The 19,972-nt window shown below is 50.5% G+C and overlaps 1 protein-coding gene across 1 annotated transcript in view; it reads right to left on the minus strand.

The window, feature by feature from the left end:
- SLC35F1 (solute carrier family 35 member F1) overlaps window positions 1-7,412 on the minus strand; it is a 178,552-nt gene extending 171,140 nt beyond the window's left edge. The window contains exon 1 of the mRNA XM_038762635.1: window positions 7,174-7,412. Within this exon, the coding sequence (XP_038618563.1) occupies window positions 7,174-7,412 (239 nt within the window). The remainder of the gene's footprint in view (window positions 1-7,173) is intronic.
- Window positions 7,413-19,972: the final 12,560 nt, after the last annotated feature.

A 19,972-nucleotide genomic window follows, 5' to 3' on the forward strand; every position in this document is an offset into this window, starting at 1 on the left:
AGATGAGGAAAGTGAGGCCCAGAGATGTTTGATGTCTCACCTAAGGTCACCTAGCAGACAAGTGGCAAAGCCAGGATTAGAACCCAGGTCCTCTGACGCCCAAGCCCGTGCTCCTTCTGCTAGGCCACGTTGCTTCCCTTTTACAAATAGTAAGGGCTGATGCAGCAGGTTGCTGTCTGACGCAGGAGGTCTTCTCTGGGACCTGCTGATATTCTAAATTTGCACAACTAAACTCAACCATCACTGGCTCCTCTCTTCACCATGCCCGTTTCTCTCCCTGGATGAATACAACGGGTCAAATCGGATTTGTGATTGAGGCTGGTGTACACATCTCAGACTGGACAGAAAAGCTATCTAAGTGGACACTGGCAAAGATAACTGGAAGTCTTTTGGCATGAATTCCAAAAAGTGTGGACAAGAAAGAACCGCTGGGGAAAATATGGGATTGGTCTTCAGCTCTCACAAGATTTACTGAGAAACAGACGTGAATCAAGACAAAGTAGAGGCTTTCCCTCACTAAGCCCTCTTTTCATTTTCTTCCACTCCCTTCTGCATCTCCCTGACTTGCTCCCTTTATTCATCCTCTGTCCAGTCCCACAGCACTTATGTACCTATTGGTAATTTATTTATTTATACTGGGGTCTGTCTGTCTCCCCCTCTAGACTGTAAATTCACTGTGGCCAGGGAATGCATCTGGTATGTTGTCAATTGTACTCTCCCAAGCATCTTTCGGGATCACACCTGGGGAGTTTCCGGTACTCTACTATTCTTGGCTACAAAGTTGGGAAAGAAGCAAACTGTTAGATATTAAATGACCTAGCTCCAGGACTGAGGGAGGCCACGGGCAAGCAGTCACTGGTGAGATAAATGAGATCGAGGTAAGAGAGTAGGTTGGTACTAGAGGAACAGAGTGTACAGGTTAGACTGTAGAAAGAAAACAATGAGGTAAGGTAGGAGGGAAAGATTCATTCATTCAATTGTATTTATTGAGCGCTTACTGTGTGCAGAGCACTGTACTAAGCGCTTGGGAAGTACAAGTTGGCAACATATAGAGACGGTCCCTGAGATCTAATGAGTGCCTTAAAGCTGATGGTAAGGAGTGTCTTTCTCAGGAGGAAGTGGATTGTCAACTACTGGAGGTTTTTGAGGAATGGGGAGCTATGGATTAGACAATTGTTCAGAAAAATGATCTGGCCAGTAGAGTGAAGCATGGAGGAAAGAGGAGAGGCAGGAAGCAGGGAAGTCAGTGAGGAGGCTGATGCAGTAAACCAGGAGGGAAATGATAAGTGCTTGCATCAGTGTGGTAGCGGTTTGGTTGGAGGGGAAAGTCTTTTGACTGTGAGCCCACTGTTGGGTAAGGACTGTCTCTATATGTTGCCAACTTGTACTTCCCAAGTGCTTAGTACAGTGCTCTGCACACAGTAAGCACTCAATAAATATGATTGATTGATTGATTGATTGATTGAAAGGGTGGATTTTAGCAGTGCTGTGAAGGTAGAACCGACAGGATTTGGTGACATATTGAATGTGTGGTTTGAGAGTGATAAGTGAAAGTTGATGCCAAGGTTACAGGTTTGTGAGACAGAAAGGATGGTAGTGTTGTATTCAGTGGTAGAAGAGTCAGGGAGAGGATAGAGTTTGGGTGGGAAGATGAGTTCTGTTTTGAACATCATAATAATAATAATGATGGCATTTGTTAAGCGCTTACTATGTGCAAAGCACTATTCTAGGCGTTGGGGAGGTTACAAGGTGATCAGGTTGTCCCACAGGGGGCTCACAGTCTTAATCCCCATTTTACAGATGAGGTAACTGAGGCCCAGAGAAGTTAAGTGACTTGCCCAAAGTCACACAGCTGACAACTGGCGGAGCTGGGGTTTGAACCCACGACCTCTGACTCCAAAGCCTGTGCTCTTTCCATTGAGCCACGCTGCTTCTGAAGTTTGAGATGTTGGTGGGCCAACCAAGTAGAGAAGTCCTGAAGGCAGGAGGAAATGAGAAGGAGAGGGGTCAGGGCTGGAGAAATATATTTGGGAATCATCTGCATAGAGATAGCAGTTGAAGCCATGGGAGCAAATTAATTCTCCAAGGGAATGGGTACAAATGGAAAATAAAAGGGAACCCAGAACTGAGCCTTGAGGGACCCCCACAGTTAGAGGGGGAGATCTAGAGGAGGAGCTGGTGAAAGAGACAGAGAATAAGCAGTCAGAGAGACAGGAGGAGAACCAAGAGAGGACACTGTCAGTGAAGCCAAGATTAGATAATGTTACCTAGAGAAGGAGTTGACCCTCAGTGTTGAAGGCAGCAGAAAGAAGAGGAGGATTAGGATGAAATAGAGGACATTGGATTTTCAAGAAGGAGATTATCAGTGACCATAAAGAGGACGGTTTCAGTGGAGTGAAGTGGGGAAAGCCAGATTGCCGGGGGCCGAGGAGAAAATTGGAGGAGAGCAAGTGGAGGCAGTGGGTGTAGGGAATTTGCTCAAGGAGTTTGGAGAGGAAAGGTAGGAGGGAGATGGGGCAATATCTGGAGAGTGCCTTGGAGACAAGGGAAGGTTTTTTTAGGTTAGGGGGTACATGGGCATGTTTGAAAGCAGAGGGGAAGGAGCCATGGGGAAGCAAGAGGTTGAAAATGGCGTCAGGGAGGGAAGAAGGGAGAGGACTGTTGTTCTGATATGGTGATAAGGGATGGGGTCAGAAGCACAGGTGAGGAGAGCAGAATTTAAGAGGAGGTGGGAGATCTTCTCTTGAGCTACCGCTGGGAAGGATGGGAGAGTAGAAGATGGGGAAGGAGAAGAGAGGGCCTGGAGAGGAGCAGAAGAGTTTTCAGGGAGATCACACCTGATGGTTTTACTGTTTCGACAAGATCATTAGGGTAAGAGATGGAGGCTTGGGCAGGGGCTGGGGGGAAGGAGAAAGTTAAAAGCCTGAAACAGCTGTTGTGGGCAATGGGCATGGGAGTCTGTGAGGATGTAGAAGTATTGTTGTTCGGGACGGGACCAGATCACAAGAGGAGAGAAAATCGACCGAGCATCAGGATTACAACTCGGTCACTATCAGCTGATTGACATCCCCACCTCCTCCAGGAAACATCCTGTGATTAGTCCCTTCACTGTCCTGATCAGGTCATACTCCTAGCCACCTCGACTTTTGTTTGTGTCTTTGTTATTGATTTGCTCCTGATTTTTTTCATCCCCTGGTGATTGTCATTTACGTTCACTTTCTCTCTAGATTTTCACCCTAATCCTCCAATCTTGAACCCCCGCGTAACCTCCATGGAGGTCAGCTCTGAATGCCTGACAAGAAGCAAAAAAGAAAAGTCAGTCCATCACTAAGGTGAACCCCTCTGTGGGCCAAGCTCTGTACTAGATGTTTGGGGGTTCAAAAGGGAAGTCAATTATGTTAACCCAGATCTCTGATGGGGAAGACCAGAGACATAAATTGCTGAATGTACTATAGTTAAAAGAAGCTGAGAGCAGATGTATTATAATAAACACCGAGGTTAAAAAAACTTTAAAACAAACAAATGGATACATGCATGAAGCTGAAGAGCCTCAGCGCCATCTGTATGCAGAAGCCCTAACCCTCCCAGTGACATAAGGCTCTGATTTTTCTGTTGTCCCAAGGGATTCTTTCTTCCCAAGAGAAATAGGTTTTAAATCCACCCTGGAGAATTAAAAAACTTTATCATATTGGAAGAGGCAGTCGGGACCCTCTGGAGAAGCGTAATTCCAAAGTCTCATTCCAGCTGAACTTTTTGGGGGGAAACGGAGCAATGCAGTGGATTTTCATGCCTTTGATTTCAAACCCAATCTTTGGGAAGCAGCTTGGCCTAGTGGACAGAGCACGGGCCTGGGAGCCAGGAGGATCTGAGTTCTAATTTGAGCTCCGCCACTTTGCTGTGTGACCTTGGGCAAGTCACTTAACTTCTCTGTGCCTGAGTTCCCTCACCTATGCGCAAACTGATTAGCTTCTATCTACCCCAGCACCTAGTAAGAGCTTATCAAATTCTGTTTAAAAACAAAAATCCAAGACGTTGAACCTCTCTGACTAGGTATATACATTTGAAAACTAGGGTGACGATACTGCTTATGCTACATAACCAGCTGTTAGTAAAGGCATCAAGACTGTGTCCACCAGGTAATGCCCTGCACTGGAATTGATCCAAGTAACTTGATTGAAGTCAGTCAGACAGTCAATTGTATTTATTGAGCGCTTACTGTTTGCAGAACACTGTACTGAATGCTTGGGAGAATCTTGTCTTATGCCATTGAGTCGTTTCCAAATAGAACAATATAACAGACACCTTCCCTGCCTACAACGAGCTTACAGTGTAGAGGGGGAGACAGACATTAATGTAAATAAATAAATTGTACATAAGTGCTGTGAGCCTGGGCCGGGGCGGGGGCGGGGGCGGGGGGCAGAGGGAATGAGTAAAGATTAGCAAATCAGGGCGATGCATAAGGGAGATGAAAAAAAGGAAAAGAGGGCTTAGCCAGGGAAGCGCACCCTGTCCTTTACATTCTCACAGGAGACAGAGCAAGAGCTTATCCAAAGTGGGAAATCTCCATTGCCTTGTGGGGAAGAGAAGGTGGAGAAGTGGTCCCGGGTGACCTCACAGAGAAGCCTCAGGGGTGTGATCGGCCTCAGGTATCTGAGAGGACAGGACAACATGATGAGTGCTTCCCCGGCAAGGATCTGGGAACAATTACAGGTGCAGACTCTGGGGTGATGGTGGAGCCAACGCCCCCCAAGTTTCCAGCTCTGGGACCAAATGGGATTAGTGTCCTCTGAATGTGTCCAGCTGTGGGGCATAGGAAGTCGGTGCCTCCCAGACTTCCAACTCTGGAGGTGAAGCTATTGTTTCCCCAAAGCTGCCTGCCCTGGCACCAACAACACCTGGGAGTTTCCATTTAGGGCTGGAAAGGTCCAGAATCTGGCACTTGTGACCTATTAGCTGTGGCAGACTTCTTGCCCCTCACCGCCCCGTCCCCTTCCACATCAGGCCCAGGTTTCTAAAGGGTTCCCGGCATCATTTGAGCTCAAAGCACTGGGGAGCAGAAACCTGCAACGGACTGACCGCTAACAAGAAGCCAAAGCCCACTCCAAATCGCGCATCCAGATCAAGCAAATGTTTCCCAGCGCTTAGAACAGTGCTTGGCACATAGTAAGCACTTAACAAATACCATGATTATTATGACTTTCCTCCCTGCCCCGTGGACTCCCTTCCCTGCAGGCTGAGGGCTGGCTACCTCCCCCCGCCCCCACATGGGAGCAAATCCAGCAGCAGACAGTCTCTCCCTGTGCTTCTGCTGCTCTGAGTGTGAGCGTGCATGCAGGGATCTCCATCTCTCTCTCTCTCCCTTTCTCTCCGGCCCCCTCCCCACTCCCCAACCAGAAGCAGTGACCAGGAGGAGCCCCACCAAAAGGAAGGGGTAGCTCCACTTAGAGACCCTCCACTAGTGTGGCGGGGCAGGGAGGAGATTCCCTGGGGAAGACTTCCCACTAAGATTCAAAACCCTAATCCGGACGGACAGCGAGCTGTCCATGCACACCCCTACTCCAGAGCATTCCCACTCCCATGCAAATTCACACGCTCCCGCAGGCACGTCCACATATATGTACATTCCGGCTAGGAACATACAGACCCAAACCCAAGGATACATGCCCGCACGCCCACCCACCCACCCACCCCCAGTATCTTTGGTTCTTTCTCTTTCGGATTGAAGCTTCTGGCTTTTCCCTCCTCTCCCCTCAATCTGTTCCCACGGGAATTCCTTCCAGATCCGAGGAAGGGTGCTGCGGGGGGGCCGGGGCACGAGGGGGGCGGTGCTGGCAAAGGGCTGATGGCAACCTCCAAGGCGCCCCCCGCCCCTCGCCCCCTTCCCCCAGCCTGGGGGCTGCCCCGGGGTGCCAAGCAGGCGGTCTCCGCGGGCATTTGGAGCTGGTCCCGCCCCCCCCTCCCCTCCGGCCTCGCCTCCGGGATGTCCTGGGTCCCCGTTGTCCCCCCTCCCTGTCCCCGCTCCCCAGCCCCTCCCCCTCCTCTCCCCGGCACAATGAAGGACTGGCTTGGCCGGAGGAGAGCAGGAGGGGGACAGCTGGAGGGGGGAGAGGGGAGGCCCCAGAAGCCCTAGGACCCACTGGGCCGCCCCCCACGACCCCTCGCTCCTCGGCCCGACTGCCTCTCCCCACCCCTTCCAGCCAGACGACCCCCATCAGCCCCCCCTCCCCCACGATGCGGTGTCTCCCCCACCCAGCCCCTTAAGCCCCTTTCCCCCGCATCCCTCTCCTTGGCTGGAAGCCTCCCGGTGGGGTGGTACCCCCCACCCCAGCCCGCAGCCCCTTAAGCCCCCTCCCCCGTCATCCTTGTCCCTCGCTGGAAGCCCCCTCAGTGGTGGAGAACCCCGACTCCCAGCCCCTTAAGCCCCCTCCTTCGCTGGAAGTCCCCCCCCCCCAGTGGTTTGGTACCCCTTACCCCCAGTCCCCAGCCCCTTAAGCCCCCTCCCCTGGCATCCCTGTCCCTCTCTGGAAGCCCCCCCCCCCCCCCAGTGGGGTGGTATCCCCTCCCTCCGAACCCCCAGCCTCTTAGGCCACCTACCCTGGCATCCCTGTCCCTCGCTGGAAGCCCCCCCCCCCCCCCCGCAGTGGGGTGGTACCCCTTACCCTCAACCCCCAGCCTCTTAAGCCCCTTCCCCTGGCATCCCTGTCCTGTCCCTCGCTGGAAGCCCCCCCAGTGGTGGAGAACCCCGACTCCCAGCCCCTTAAGTCCCCTCCCTCGCTGGAAGCCCTCCCCAGTGGTGTGGTAGCCCCCTACCCCCAATCCCCAGCCCCTTAAGCCCCTTTCCCTGGCATCCCTGTCCCTCGCCGGAAGACCCCCCCCCCCAGTGGGGTGGTACCCCCCTACCCCCAATCCCCAGCCCCTTAAGACCCCTCCCCTGGCATCCCTGTCCCTCGCTGGAAGCCCCCCCGCAGTGGGATGGTAATTTCTACCCCCAATTCCCAGCCCCTTAAGCCCCTTCCCCTGGCATCCCTGTCCCTCGCTGGAAGCCCCCCCAAGTGGTGTGGTACCCCCCTACCCCCAATCTCCAGCCCCTTAAGCCCCCTCCCCTGGCATCCCTGTCCCTCGCTGGCAGCCCCGCAGTGGGGTGTCCCCCCCCCCCCCCGTGTCCCCCCGCACCTGTTGAGCGCTCTGCGGAGCCTCTGGCGCGCGCTGGGGGCGGCGGCTGCGGGCTGGGGTCCGCCCGGGGGTCCGTCTTGGGGTCCGTCCGGGTCCGGGTCCGGGTCCGGGTCCGGGGCGGGGTCCGGCCGGGGGGCGGCGGCGGGGGGCCCGGCGGCCAGGGTCTCGATGGTGGCCACGACGTGGCGGGGCCCGGGGGGAGCGCCCGGGGGGCCGGGGGGCGGCTCCGGGGAGATCATCGCGGGGGAGGAGGCGGCCAACGGGGGGAGGATGGAGGCTGCCCTGCTCTCCCCCCTCCCCGCCCCCCACCCCCGGATCCCTCTTCCGCTCCGGCTCCCGCTGCCTCCTCCTCCTCCTCCTCCTCCTCCTCCTCCTCCTCCTGCTCGTCCTCCTCCTCCTTCTCCTCCTCCTCCTCCCTCTCCCGGGATCCGGGCCGCCCCCTCCCCTCCCCGGGGTCCGGGTGTGTGTGTGTGTGTGTGTCTGTGTGTGTGTGTCTGTGTGTGCGCTGGGGGGGAGCGGGGGCGTGTCAGGGATGCTCAGCCCGAGGGGCCCGATGGGAAAATCCCTGCCGCCCCGCCCCGCCCCGGGGCCATCCCCTCCGGGCTGCTGTTCGTGGGGGGGTCCTCCCCGGGGAAGAGTCGGGTTCGGGGACGGGGGTGGGCCGGACTCCTCTCCCTCCCCCCCCGTCTCGGGGCTGGGAGGGTCCTGGGGGGGGGGGGGATGGTTTGAGCCCCGGGAGGGGAGGGGGAGACACGGAGTTGGCAGGACCATCCCACCCTGGTCAAGCGGCCGGGGGCAAAAGGCCGTCGGGCCTCGGGGGGAGGGGCGGGGGGGCGCGGAGATTGAGGGAGGGGGGCAGCAGAGATTAGGGAGGGGGCAGCAGAGATTAGGGGAAGGGGGAGCAGAGACTGAGGGCGGGGGATGCAGAGATTAGGGAGAGGGGAGCAGAGACTGAGGGCTGGGGGAGCAGAGATTAGGGGAAGGTGGAGTAGAGACTGAGAGCAGGGGGAGCAGAGATTAGGGGAAGGCGGAGTAGAGACTGCGGGACGGGGGAGCAGAGATTAGGGGAGGGGGGAGCAGATATTGGGGGGAGCAGAGATTAGAAGAGGGGGAGCAGAGATTAGGGGCGGTGGAGCAGAGGTTGAGGGCAGGGGGAGCAGAGACTAGAGGCGGGGGAAGCAGATATTGGGGGGAGCAGAGATTAGAGGAGGGGGAGCAGAGATTAGGGAGGGGAGTAGAGATTAAGGGAGGGGAGCAGAGATTAGGGAAGGGGGAGCAGAGATTAGGGAAGGGGGAGCAGAGATTAGGGAAGGGGGAGCAGAGATTAGGGAGGAGGGAGTAGAGATTGGGGAGGGGGATCAGAGATTGGGGGGAGCAGAAACTGAAGGCAGGGGAGCAGAGATTAGGGGAGGGGGGAGTAGAGATTAGGGGAAGGGAGAGCAGAGATTAGGGAGGGCAGAGCAGAGACTGAGGGTGAAGGAGCAGAGATTAGGGGAGGGAGAGCAGAGATAAGGGGACAGGGGAAGAAGAGATTTATTATAAATAATGATGGTATTTGTTTAACGCTTACTATATGCCAAGAACTGTTCTAATCACTGGGATGGGAGGATCAGAGAACGGGGTGGGAACCAACAGAGCCTGGGGCCAGGGGACTCAGAGGCTGGGGGTGCGGGGTTGCAGAGATTAGGGGCAGGGGGAGCAGAGACTCAGAGTAGGGGGAGAAGAGATCAGGGGCCGGGGCACCAGCTCTGCCCATATATACATCACCACCCCTGGCCCTCGTCCATCTGCCCTCACCCACAGCCCCCTAAGGCAGGGAGGGAACAGGCCAGGGAGGGGGAAGGTGTTCCTGGCCACTGCCGGGCAGGGCATGGGCTCGGGACAACCGTGGGGTGGAAGGGGATGGGTGGCACCATCCCCATCCCCACCCTGGTTGTTACAAGCATCCTAGTGCTGTGGCTAGAGAGGACCGGCCGCAGAGGACATCCCCCCGAGGTGCCAGGGACTAGGTGTGAGGAAGGGAGTCTTGGCTCCAGGCCTGCTATTAATAATAATAATAATGATGATGATGATGGTAAATATGAAGTGCTTACTAAGTGCTGGGGTGGATACGAGCAATCCAGTTGGAGACAGTCCCTAGCCCAAGTGGGCCTCACATTCTCAATCCCCATTTTCCAGATGAGGGGATTGAGACCCAGAGAAGTAAAGTGACTTGCCCAAGGTCACACAGCAGACCAGCGGCGGAGCTGGGACTATAACCCGTGATCTTCTGATTCCTAGGCCCATGCTCTAACCACTTACTTCACCACGCTGCTTCTCATTCATTCATTCATTGATTCGTATTTATTGAGCACTTACTGTGTGCAGAGCACTGTACTAAGCACTTGGGAAGTACAAGTTGGCAACAGATAGAGACGGTCCCTACCCAATAAAAAGCTGCTCACGGGTCTTCCCCCACCCTCCAGCTCAGAGCTTCCCCTGGTCTCAGGGATGATCTTAACCTGGGGAGTCGACACCCCCCACCCATCGCAACCGACCGTCCTCAGGCCTTCTGCCACAGCCTGCCCCGAGACCACCAAGCCCGCTGTTGGGTAGGGACCATCTCTATATGTTGCCAACTTGTACTTCTCAAGCACTTAGTACAGTGCGCTGCACACAGTAAGCGCTCAATAAATATGATTGAATGAATGAATAAATGCCCCCAGGATCTGGCCCCAGGTCCGGGACCTCAAACCTAACCCAAGGCAGGCACTGTCATCGCCTCCAGGAGACCCTCCCTAACTAGTGTTTAGTACAGTGCTCTGCACACATTAAGCACTCAATAAATACGATTGAATGAACTACCCCTCACCTCATCCACCTCTATCCCATCATGCCAACCATGAAGTCACCTCGGCACTCACGTATTGGTTTATGTGCTATCGATTTATTCATTCCCCCACGTGACTCATTTCTATCCGCTTTCACACTTTTTCAACTGCTTTATAGTCTTCCTCTAATGACAACTATTACCGTCTCCCCTGTAAGATTGTAAGTGCCTCAGAGGCATAAATCACATCTTTTACTTTGGTCGGCTATGCCATGAACACCCAGTAATAATAATAATAATGATGGCATTTGTTAAGTGCTTACTATGTGCAAAGCACTGTTCTAAGCACTGGTGGGGGGATTCAAGGTGATCAGGTTGTCCCACGTGGGGCTCACAGTCTTAATCCCCATTTTACAGATGAGGGAACTGCGGCCCAGAGAAGTTAAGTGACTTGCTCAAAGTCACACAGCTGACAAGTGGCGGAGCCGGGATTAGAACCCATGACCTCTGGCTCCCAAGCCCGGGCTCTTTCCACTGAGCCACGCAGTGATGTGCAGTACAGCCCTCTGCACACCGTAGGTACTCACTACAGTGCCCTGCAAACAGATACGCAGTGGATGCTCAATACTGATGATGTTGATTCATTCATTCATTCATTCAGTCGTATTTATTGAGTGCTTACTGTGTGCGGAGCACTGTACTAAGCGCTTGGGAAGTTCAAGTTGGCAACACATAGAGACGGTCCCTACCCAACAACGAGCTCACGGTCTAGAGGGGGAGACAGACATTAATACAAATAGATAAAACAATCAATTACAAATACCTACAGATAGATGCATATGTGCTGTTGATGATGATAAGTGCTTAGTACAGTGCTCTGTACACAGTCAGTGCTCAATAAATACGATTGAATGAATGAATAGGAAGCAAAAGTCCACGAAGGAAAACAACAAAATCACACCCATTGACTGCACTTGTATCTCCTGTTTAGGTTCCGGATGAAGGCAGAGGGTCCTACTCTCTAAGGAGGTTCTCTCCAGGTAAGCTCAAAGTGTCCTGGATAATAATAATAATGGTAGTACTTATTAAGCGCTTAGTTTGTGCCAAACACTGCTCTAAGTGCTGGGATAAGATACAAGTTAATCAGACAGGACACAGTCTCTTTCCCACATGGAGTAGGAGAGGGAACAGGTATGGAGTCTTCATTTTACAGGTGAGGTAACTGAGGCACAGAGCGGTTAAGTGACTTGCTCAAGGTCACACAGCTGACACGTGATGGAGCCGGGATTAGACAGTCCCTGTCCCACGTGGGGTTTACAATCAAAGGGTTGGGGGTGGGGGCAGGGGGGGGAAGAACAGGCATTTACTCCCCATTCTACAGATGAGGAAGCTGAGACACAGAGAAGTGAAGTGACTTGTCCAAGGTCGCACAGCAGACAAGTGGCAGAGCTAGGATTAGAACCCAGGTCCTCGGACTCCCATGTTCTTTCCTCTAGGCTGCACTGCTTCTTAATTCCTCACATAGGAACTGAACTCTGGCGGGGCAGGCAGGTTGTATACTGCCAGAATTCTCCCACGGGACAACGGTTGATCAATCATTTAATCAATTTATGGTATTTCATAATGATAATAATAATGATGATGGTATTTATTAAGCACTTACTATGTGCCAAGCACTGTTCTAAGTGCTGGGGTAGATACAAGGCAATTAGGTTGTCCCACATGGGACTCACAGTCTTAATCCCCATTTTCCAGATGAGGTAACTGAGGCACAGAGAAGTTAAGTGACTTGCCCAGAGTCACACAGCAGACAAGTGGCGGAGCTGGGATTAGAACCCATGACCTTTGACTCCCTAGCCTGGGCTTTTTCCACTAAGCCACGCTGTTGAGCACTTACTGTGGGCAGGGAACTGTATTACGCACTTGGGAGAGTACAATACAATAATCAATCAGTGGGATTTATTGAGTGCCTACTATGTGCAGAGCAGTGTACTGAGCGTTTGGGAGAATACAATGCAACAGAATTAGCAGACAGGTTCCCTGCCCACAGCAAGTTTACAGTCTATGTCGGAAGGCAGGGTCCCTGCCCTCAGGGAGCCTGCGGTCAACTAGGGGAGACTAGCCAGTGATACCATCCAATGATATTGCCTGCTTAATAATAATAATAATAATAATAATTGTATTTGTTAAGCACTTACTATGTGCAAAGCACTGTTCTGAGAGCTGGGGGGATACAAGGTGATCAGGTTGTCCCACATGGGGCTCACAATCTTAATCCCCATTTTACAGATGAGGTAACTGGGGCCCAGAGAAGCGAAGTGACTTGCGCAAAGTCACACAGCTGACAATTGGCGGAGCCGGGTTTTGAACCCATGACCTCTGACTCCAGAGCCCGTGCTCTTTCCTCTGAGCCACGCTGCTTAATGACGATGGGCGCTCTCCCATAATACCAGCCCACGACCCCAATCCTCATCACCTAATTTGAGCTCTAGCGCTTTCCAACGCTCCAACACTGGCTTGCTTTGTCGTGTGATGCCGAAGTCGCATCTTAGAAACTAGCTCAAGGCATGCTGTGTTCACAGAGTTTAGAGCAGGCACAAATCAATCAATCAATCAATCAATCAATCAATCGTATTTATTGAGCGCTTACTGTGTGCAGAGCACTGTTTGGGGGGCCTAGAGAAGAAGGGGGAGGGCTAGACTGGAATCCCCTTTGCTAAATTGTATGTTCCTGGGAGGATCTGTAAACAGTGAGCGCTCCGATGGTTAAGTCAAACAAACTCCTCACCATCAGTCAATCAATGGAATTTACTGAGCGCTTACTTTGTGAAGAGCATTGCTATAAGCACTTGGGAGAGTTTAATATAACAGAGTTGGTATGATCACAAAGAATATCGCTTAGAACAGTGCTTTGCACATAGTAAGCGCTTAATAAATGCCATATAAAAAATATCGGTTTTACGGCACTCAATCAGCTCTCGCACTCCCAACTCACCTCCTCGATCTACTTCAATCCAGTCCTCCTACTTCACTCTTCTAACACCAGCCTGCTCACTGTACCTCAATCCCAACTTTCTCACCAACACCCCCTTGCCCACAACCTTCTTCTGATCTGGAATGCCCTCCTCTTTTCATTCATTCATTCAATTGTATTTATTGAGCACTTATTGTGTGCACCTGTATATATATATATATATATATATATATATATATATATATATATATATTTGTACATATTTGTTACTCTATTGTTTATTTATTTATTTATTTATTTATTTTACTTGTACATATCTATTCTATTTATTTTATTTTGTTAGTATGTTTGGTTTTGTTCTCTGTCTCCCCCTTTTAGACTGTGAGCCCACTGTTGGGTAGGGACTGTCTCTATATGTGGTCAACTTGGACTTCCCAAGCGCTTAGTACAGTGCTCTGCACACAGTAAGCGCCCAATAAATATGATTGATGATGACGATGTACTAAGCGCTTGGAAAGCACAATTTGGCAACAGATAGAGACAGTCCCTGCCCAACAACGGGCTCACAGTCTAGAAGGGGGAGACAGACCACAAAGCTAAACAAGTAGACAGGTGTCAATACCATGAAAATAGAATTATAGATATATACACAGATATATCTTCATATCTGACAGACCACCACTCTACTCACCTTCAAAGCCCAACTAAAATCATAAGCCCTCCAAGAGACCTTTTCTTTTTCATTATTATTAGTCCCCATAGTACTAAGGTACATAGCTGTAATTTTATTTATTTATATTTAAGTCTATCTCCCCCTCGAGAGTGTAAGATTGTTGTGGGCAGGGAACCTGTCTACCAATTCTGTTATATTGTACTCACCCAAGAGCTTTTTACAGTGCTCTGTACACAGCATGTGCTCAATAGTAATGGCATTTGTTAAGCACTTACTATGTACGAAGCACTGTTCCAAGTGCTGGGGGGAATACAAGGTGATGAGGTTGTCCCACATGGGGCTCACATCCCCATTTTACAGATGAGGAAACTGAGGCCCAGGGAAGTGAAGCGAGTTGCCCAAAGTCACACAGCTGACAAGTGGTGGAGCCGGGAATAGAACCCATCACCTCTGGCTTCCAAGCCTGTGCTCTTTCCACTGAGCCATGCCGCTTCTCTATATAAGCTTCAACATATGCTTCAATTATGCTTCAATAAATACGATTAACTATTATTGTACTCGTTAAGCACTTACTATGTGTCAAGCACTGTCTCTTTCATTTCCACAGCATATATGTATATATCTGTAATATTTTTTTATCTATTTATGTATATTAATGTCTGTCTTCCCCTCTAGACTGTGAGCTCGTTGTGGGCAGGAAATATGTCTGTTTGTTGTTCTATTGTACTCTCCTAAGCACTTAGTACAGTGTTTTGCACACAGTAAATGTTCAATAAGTTCAACTGAATGAAGGAATGTCCTAAGCACTCCCTGACTACGTCCTCACTTCCTTACGACCTTCCTTCCGCGTCGCCTACGCCCTTGGGTCTGTACCGCTTAAGCACTTTGATTTTCACCCCCACAGCCCTTATCTACGTAGCTATCTGGGATTTATTTTAATGTCCATCTTGCCCACGAGCTCCTTGGGCAACTCGCGCCGGCCCAAAGAATTATCCACAGTACATCGGGGAGAGCCGAGCACGGAAAACATTTTCATCTGAGGAAGGACAATTAGGGAATGCGTCAGCTTTACCCCCTGCGCCCATCGTGGGAATGTGGCCAACCCGCAGGAAGGAGCGGAGCTCCCGAGGATATCCTCCGCACATACAGTGCGCACACAAACACACATATGGTAGCACCACGGAGCAAGTGGACCCGTCAGACCGACGCGGGGCCACCCACATGGGCGGAGGCCCCATTTCTGGAACGAGCTCGTGCCAAAGAGTGCCCATCTCCTTGGCCGCCATCCACCCCAATGAAGAGGAGGACCACCTGGATGCTCTGCACACAGTAAGCGCTCAATAAATACGATTGATGATGATGAGGATGAGCAGAGAGCCAGAAAAAAGCCTACAGAAGGCAAGCATTCGCGGAGGGAAGCATGGGCTCCAACCGGACCGACCGCAGAGGTGTCAGACTGCCGAGAGTTAAGCCGCTGTCCATCTAGCCGACAACGCAATAATTAATAATAATGATTGTGGTATTTTGTTAGGTCTGGAGATGGGACGTTCTGAAGAGGGTCTGTCCATGGAGTTGCTACCGGTCAGAAACGACTCGATGGGCACTTGAAGAAGATTTGTTAAGCGCTTACTCTGTGCCAGGCCCTCTATTTAAGCCCTGAGGTGGATACCAGCAAGCTGGGTTGGACACAGTCCCTGTCCCACGTGGGGAAAACAGTCTTAAGTCCCCATTTTACAGATGAGGTAACTGAGGCCCAGAGAAATGAAGTGATTGGCCCAAGGTCACACAGCAGACCCACAGCAGGATTAGAACCCAGGTCCTTCTAACTCCCAGACCCGGGCCCTATCCACTAGGCCATGATATAACAGAGTTGGTAGACAGGTTCCCTGTCCACAACCCACTTACAGTCTAGAATTCATTCATTTAATCGGATTTATTGAGTGCTTACTGTGTGCAGAGCACTGTGCTAAGCTCTGGGGAGAGTACACTACAGCAATAAACAGACCCATTCCCTGCCCACAGTGAACTTACAGTCTAGAGGGGGAGATCGACATTAATATAAATTAATAAATGACAGAAAGGTACATAAGTGCCGCGGGGCTGGGAGCGAGAGTGAATGGGAAACAGATATTAATAGAAATAAACAAATTACGGATATATGCATAAGTGCTGTGGGGCTGAGGGAGGGGCGAATAAAGGGGGCAAATCAAGTACAAGAGCCATGCAGAAAGGAGTGAGAGAAGAAGAAATGAGTCTCCTTCTCCTCCTCTCCCTCCTCCTCCTCCTCCACCCCGGTCACCAGAAAAGCAGCGTGGCTCAGTGGAAAGAGCCCGGGCTTTGGAGTCAGAGGTCAGGGGTTCAAATCCCGGCTCCGCCACTTGTCAGCTGAGTGACCTTAGGCAAGTCACTTAACTTCTCTGTGCCTCAGTTACCTCATCTGGAAAATGGGGGTTAAGTCTGTGAGTCCCACGTAGGACAACTTGATTACCTTGTATCTACCCCAGCGCTTAGAACAGTGCTTTGCACATAGTAAACGCTTAATAAATGCCATCATTATTATTATAGGCAGCTGGCGATAAAGTGGCTGGTGATAATGATTATGCCTATCCATGTCTCTCTCACACCCGGGTCTTCAAACAAGCCCTTACCACTGCTCTATTGAATTGTATTCTCCCAAGTGCTTAGTACAGTGTTTTCCACCCAATAAATACTCAGTTAATCAATCAGTGGTGTTTATTGAGTGGTATTATTCATTCATTCAATCAATCATATTTATTGAGCCCTTACTGTGTGCAGAGCACTGTACTAAGAGCTTGGGAAGTACAAGTTGGCAACAGATAGAGACGGTCCCTACCCAACAACGGGCTCACAGTCTAGAAGGGGGAGACAGACGACAAAACAAAACCTGTGGACAGGTGTCAAGTCAACAGAACAAAAAGAATTAAAGCTAAATGTACAAAATGGTAAATGGTATTAGAGAAGCGGTGTGGCTCAGTGGAAAGAGCACAGGCTTTGGAGTCAGAGGTCATGGGTTCAAATCCCAGCTCCGCCAATTGTCAGCTGTGTGACTTTGGGCAAGTCACTTACTTCTCTGTGCCTCAGTTCCCTCATCTGTAAAATGGGGATTAAGACTGTGAGCCCCCCGTGGGAAAACCTGATCACCTTGTAAACTCCCCAGCGCTTAGAACAGTGCGCTGCACATAGTAAGTGCTTAATGAATGCTGTTATTATTATTATTATTGTTGTTGGATGCTTACAGTATGCAGAACACTATAGTGGGAGCTTAGGATAGTACAGTGGATAGAGCATCGGCCTGGGAGTCAGAAGGTCCTGAGTTCTAATCCCAGCACTGCCACTTGTCTGCCGTGTGACCTTGGGCAAGTCACTTCACTTCCCTGAGCCCCAGTTACCTCATCTGCAAAATGGAGGTGAAGATTGTGAGCCCAATGTGGGACAGGGACTGTGTCCAGTCAGTTACCTTGCATCTACCCCAGTGCTTAGAACGGTGCCTGGCACTTTATAAGTGTTTAACGAACACCACAATTATTATTATGATTATTATTACAATACAAGAGTTGGCAGACACATTCCCTGCACACAAGGAACTGACAGTGTAGAGGGGGAGGCAGGCAAAATCGATCAATCAATTACAGATAAGCTGTGGGGTTGAGGGTGGGGTGAATATCAAGGCCTCAAAGGGCATGGATCGATCGGTGCCTGTAGCCTCGGACCTGCTGCAGAGCTGCTGGGAGTGAGGTGAGAGTAGGGGCCGTGGGAACCAAAATAGGGCACCAACAAGCATCATTTCTGAGAGCCACAGCTGGGCTTCCCTCAGCGAATAATAATAATAATAATAATGGTATTTATTAAGCGCTTACTATGTGCAAAGCACTGTTCTAAGCGCTGGGGGGCGGTTATAAGGTGATCAGGTTGTCCCATGGGGGCTCACAGTTTTAATCCCCATTTTCCAGATGAGGGAACTGAGGCACAGAGAAGTGACTTGCCCAAAGTCACACAGCTGGCAATTGGCAGAGCCGGGATTTGAACCCACGACCTCTGACTCCAAAGCCTGGGCTCTTTCCACTGAGCCACGCTGCTTCTCTCACTCCTTCTATCTGCTGCGGGTGTCCTCTTCTCACCTTCTGCTATTGACCATTCCTGGGGCACAGGGGACCCCAGCTGAACCTCAATTGGGCTGTTTTGAAGCCCTCAGAGAGACGAGACTTGTCTCTTTTAGACTGTGAGCCCACTGTTGGGTAGGGACTGTCTCGATATGTTGCCAACTTGTACTTCCCAAGCACTTAGTACAGGGCTCTGCACACAGTAAGCGCTCAATAAATACGATTGATGATGATGATGATGTGGTGTGGCACTGTGTTTACTCTAACTTTTAAGTTTCACCACACACCGCTGCCAGGAGCCATGATAACCTCTTCATCAGAACCATCTCTCTGACTCCTCCTTTCTCTGGCAATTGCCCCTTTGGAGAGAGCACAAGCCCTAGTGGGCAAATTTCCCGGAATGAATGATTCACAGACAGGTACAGACAGGTAATAAAAATAATGATGGCATTTATTAAGCGCTTACAATGTGCAAAGCACTGTTCTAAGCGCTGGGACGGTTACAAGGTGATCAGGTTGTCCCAAGTGGGGCTCACAGTCTTAATCCCTATTTTACAGATGAGGTAACTGAGGCACAGAGAAGTTAGGTGACTTGTCCAAAATCACACAGCTGACAACTGGCGGAGCCGGGATTTGAACCCATGACTTCTGACTGCAATGCCCGCGCTCTTTCCACTGAACCACACTGCTTCTCTAATGTTCGGTATGGGTGTGTGGATTTGTCTATCTGTGTCCGTGTGTGTGTGCATGCATGTATATGCGTGTATATATGTCATATATATATGACATATCCCCTCGTCCCCCTCTCCATCCCCCCACATCATAACTCCTTCCCTTCCCCACAGCACGTGTATATATGTATATACGTTTGTACATATTTATTACTCTATTTATTTATTTATTTATTTTACTTGTACATATCTATTCTATTTATTTTATTTTGTTAGTGTGTTTGGTTTTGTTCTCTGTCTCCCCCTTTTAGACTGTGAGCCCACTGTTGGGTAGGGACCGTCTCTATATGTTGCCAACTTGTACTTCCCAAGCGCTTAGTACAGTGCTCTGCACACAGTAAGTGCTCAATAAATACAATTGATTGATTGATTGATTGATTGATATACGGGGACGAGACTCTACCAGTATCAGCCCTGTGAAAATCATATCGATCCATCAATCAGATGTATTTATTGAGCACTTACTGCGTGCAGAGCACTGTACTAAGAGCTTGGGAGAGTGCGACATAACAGAGGTGGTAGACATGTTCCCTGCCCACATGCTCACAGTCTAGAGAGGGAGACAGATATTGGCAGAAATAAATAAATGACAGATATGCCCGTTGTTGAGTAGGGACCATCTCTATCTGTTGCCCAGTTGTACTTTCCAAGCACTTAGTACAGTGCTCTGCACACAGTAAGCGCTCAATAAATACGACTGACTGAATGAATGAATGCTGTGTGATCCTGGGCAAGTCCCTTCATATCTGTGCCTCATTTCCCTCATCTGTAAAATGGAGATTAAGACCTTGAGCTGCATGGATAGAATAGAATAATATTCTATTTTATTTTGTTAATACGTTTTGTTTTGTCATCTGTCTCTCCCTTCTAGACTGTGAGCCCATTGTTGGATAGGGACCGTCTCTAGATGTTGCCAACTTGTACTTCCCAAGCGCTTAGTACAGTGCTCTGCACACAGTAAGCGCTCAATAAATACGATTGAATGAATGAATATGTCCATCAGTGCTGTGGAGCTGAGGGAGGGGTGAATAAAGGGTGTAAATCCAAATGCAAGGGCGACGCAGAAGGAAGTGGCACAAGAGGAAATGAGTTTCCTCCAAGAAGCCTTCCCTGGCTTACGTTTTATTTCCCCACCCTGTTAGCCCACCTTTCTCCTTCACCTATGCTCTTGGATCTGTACCCCCTAAGAACTTTGTTGCCCACCCCATCAATCAATCAATCAATCGTATTTATTGAGCGCTTACTGTGTGCAGAGCACTGTACTAAGCGCTTGGGAAGTACAAGTTGGCAACATATAGAGACAGTCCCTACCCAACATTGGGCTCACAGTCTAAAAGGGGGAGACAGAGAACAAAACCAAACATACTAACAAAATAAAATAAATACAATAGATATGTACAAGTACACCATCACCAACCCTAGAGCACTTATACATAGCGTGGCGTAGTGGATAGTGGAGCTGGGAGTCCGAAGGTCATGGGTTCGAACCCC

Source organism: Tachyglossus aculeatus, chromosome 2 (genome assembly GCF_015852505.1).
Source record: "Tachyglossus aculeatus isolate mTacAcu1 chromosome 2, mTacAcu1.pri, whole genome shotgun sequence".
NCBI lineage: Eukaryota > Metazoa > Chordata > Mammalia > Monotremata > Tachyglossidae > Tachyglossus > Tachyglossus aculeatus.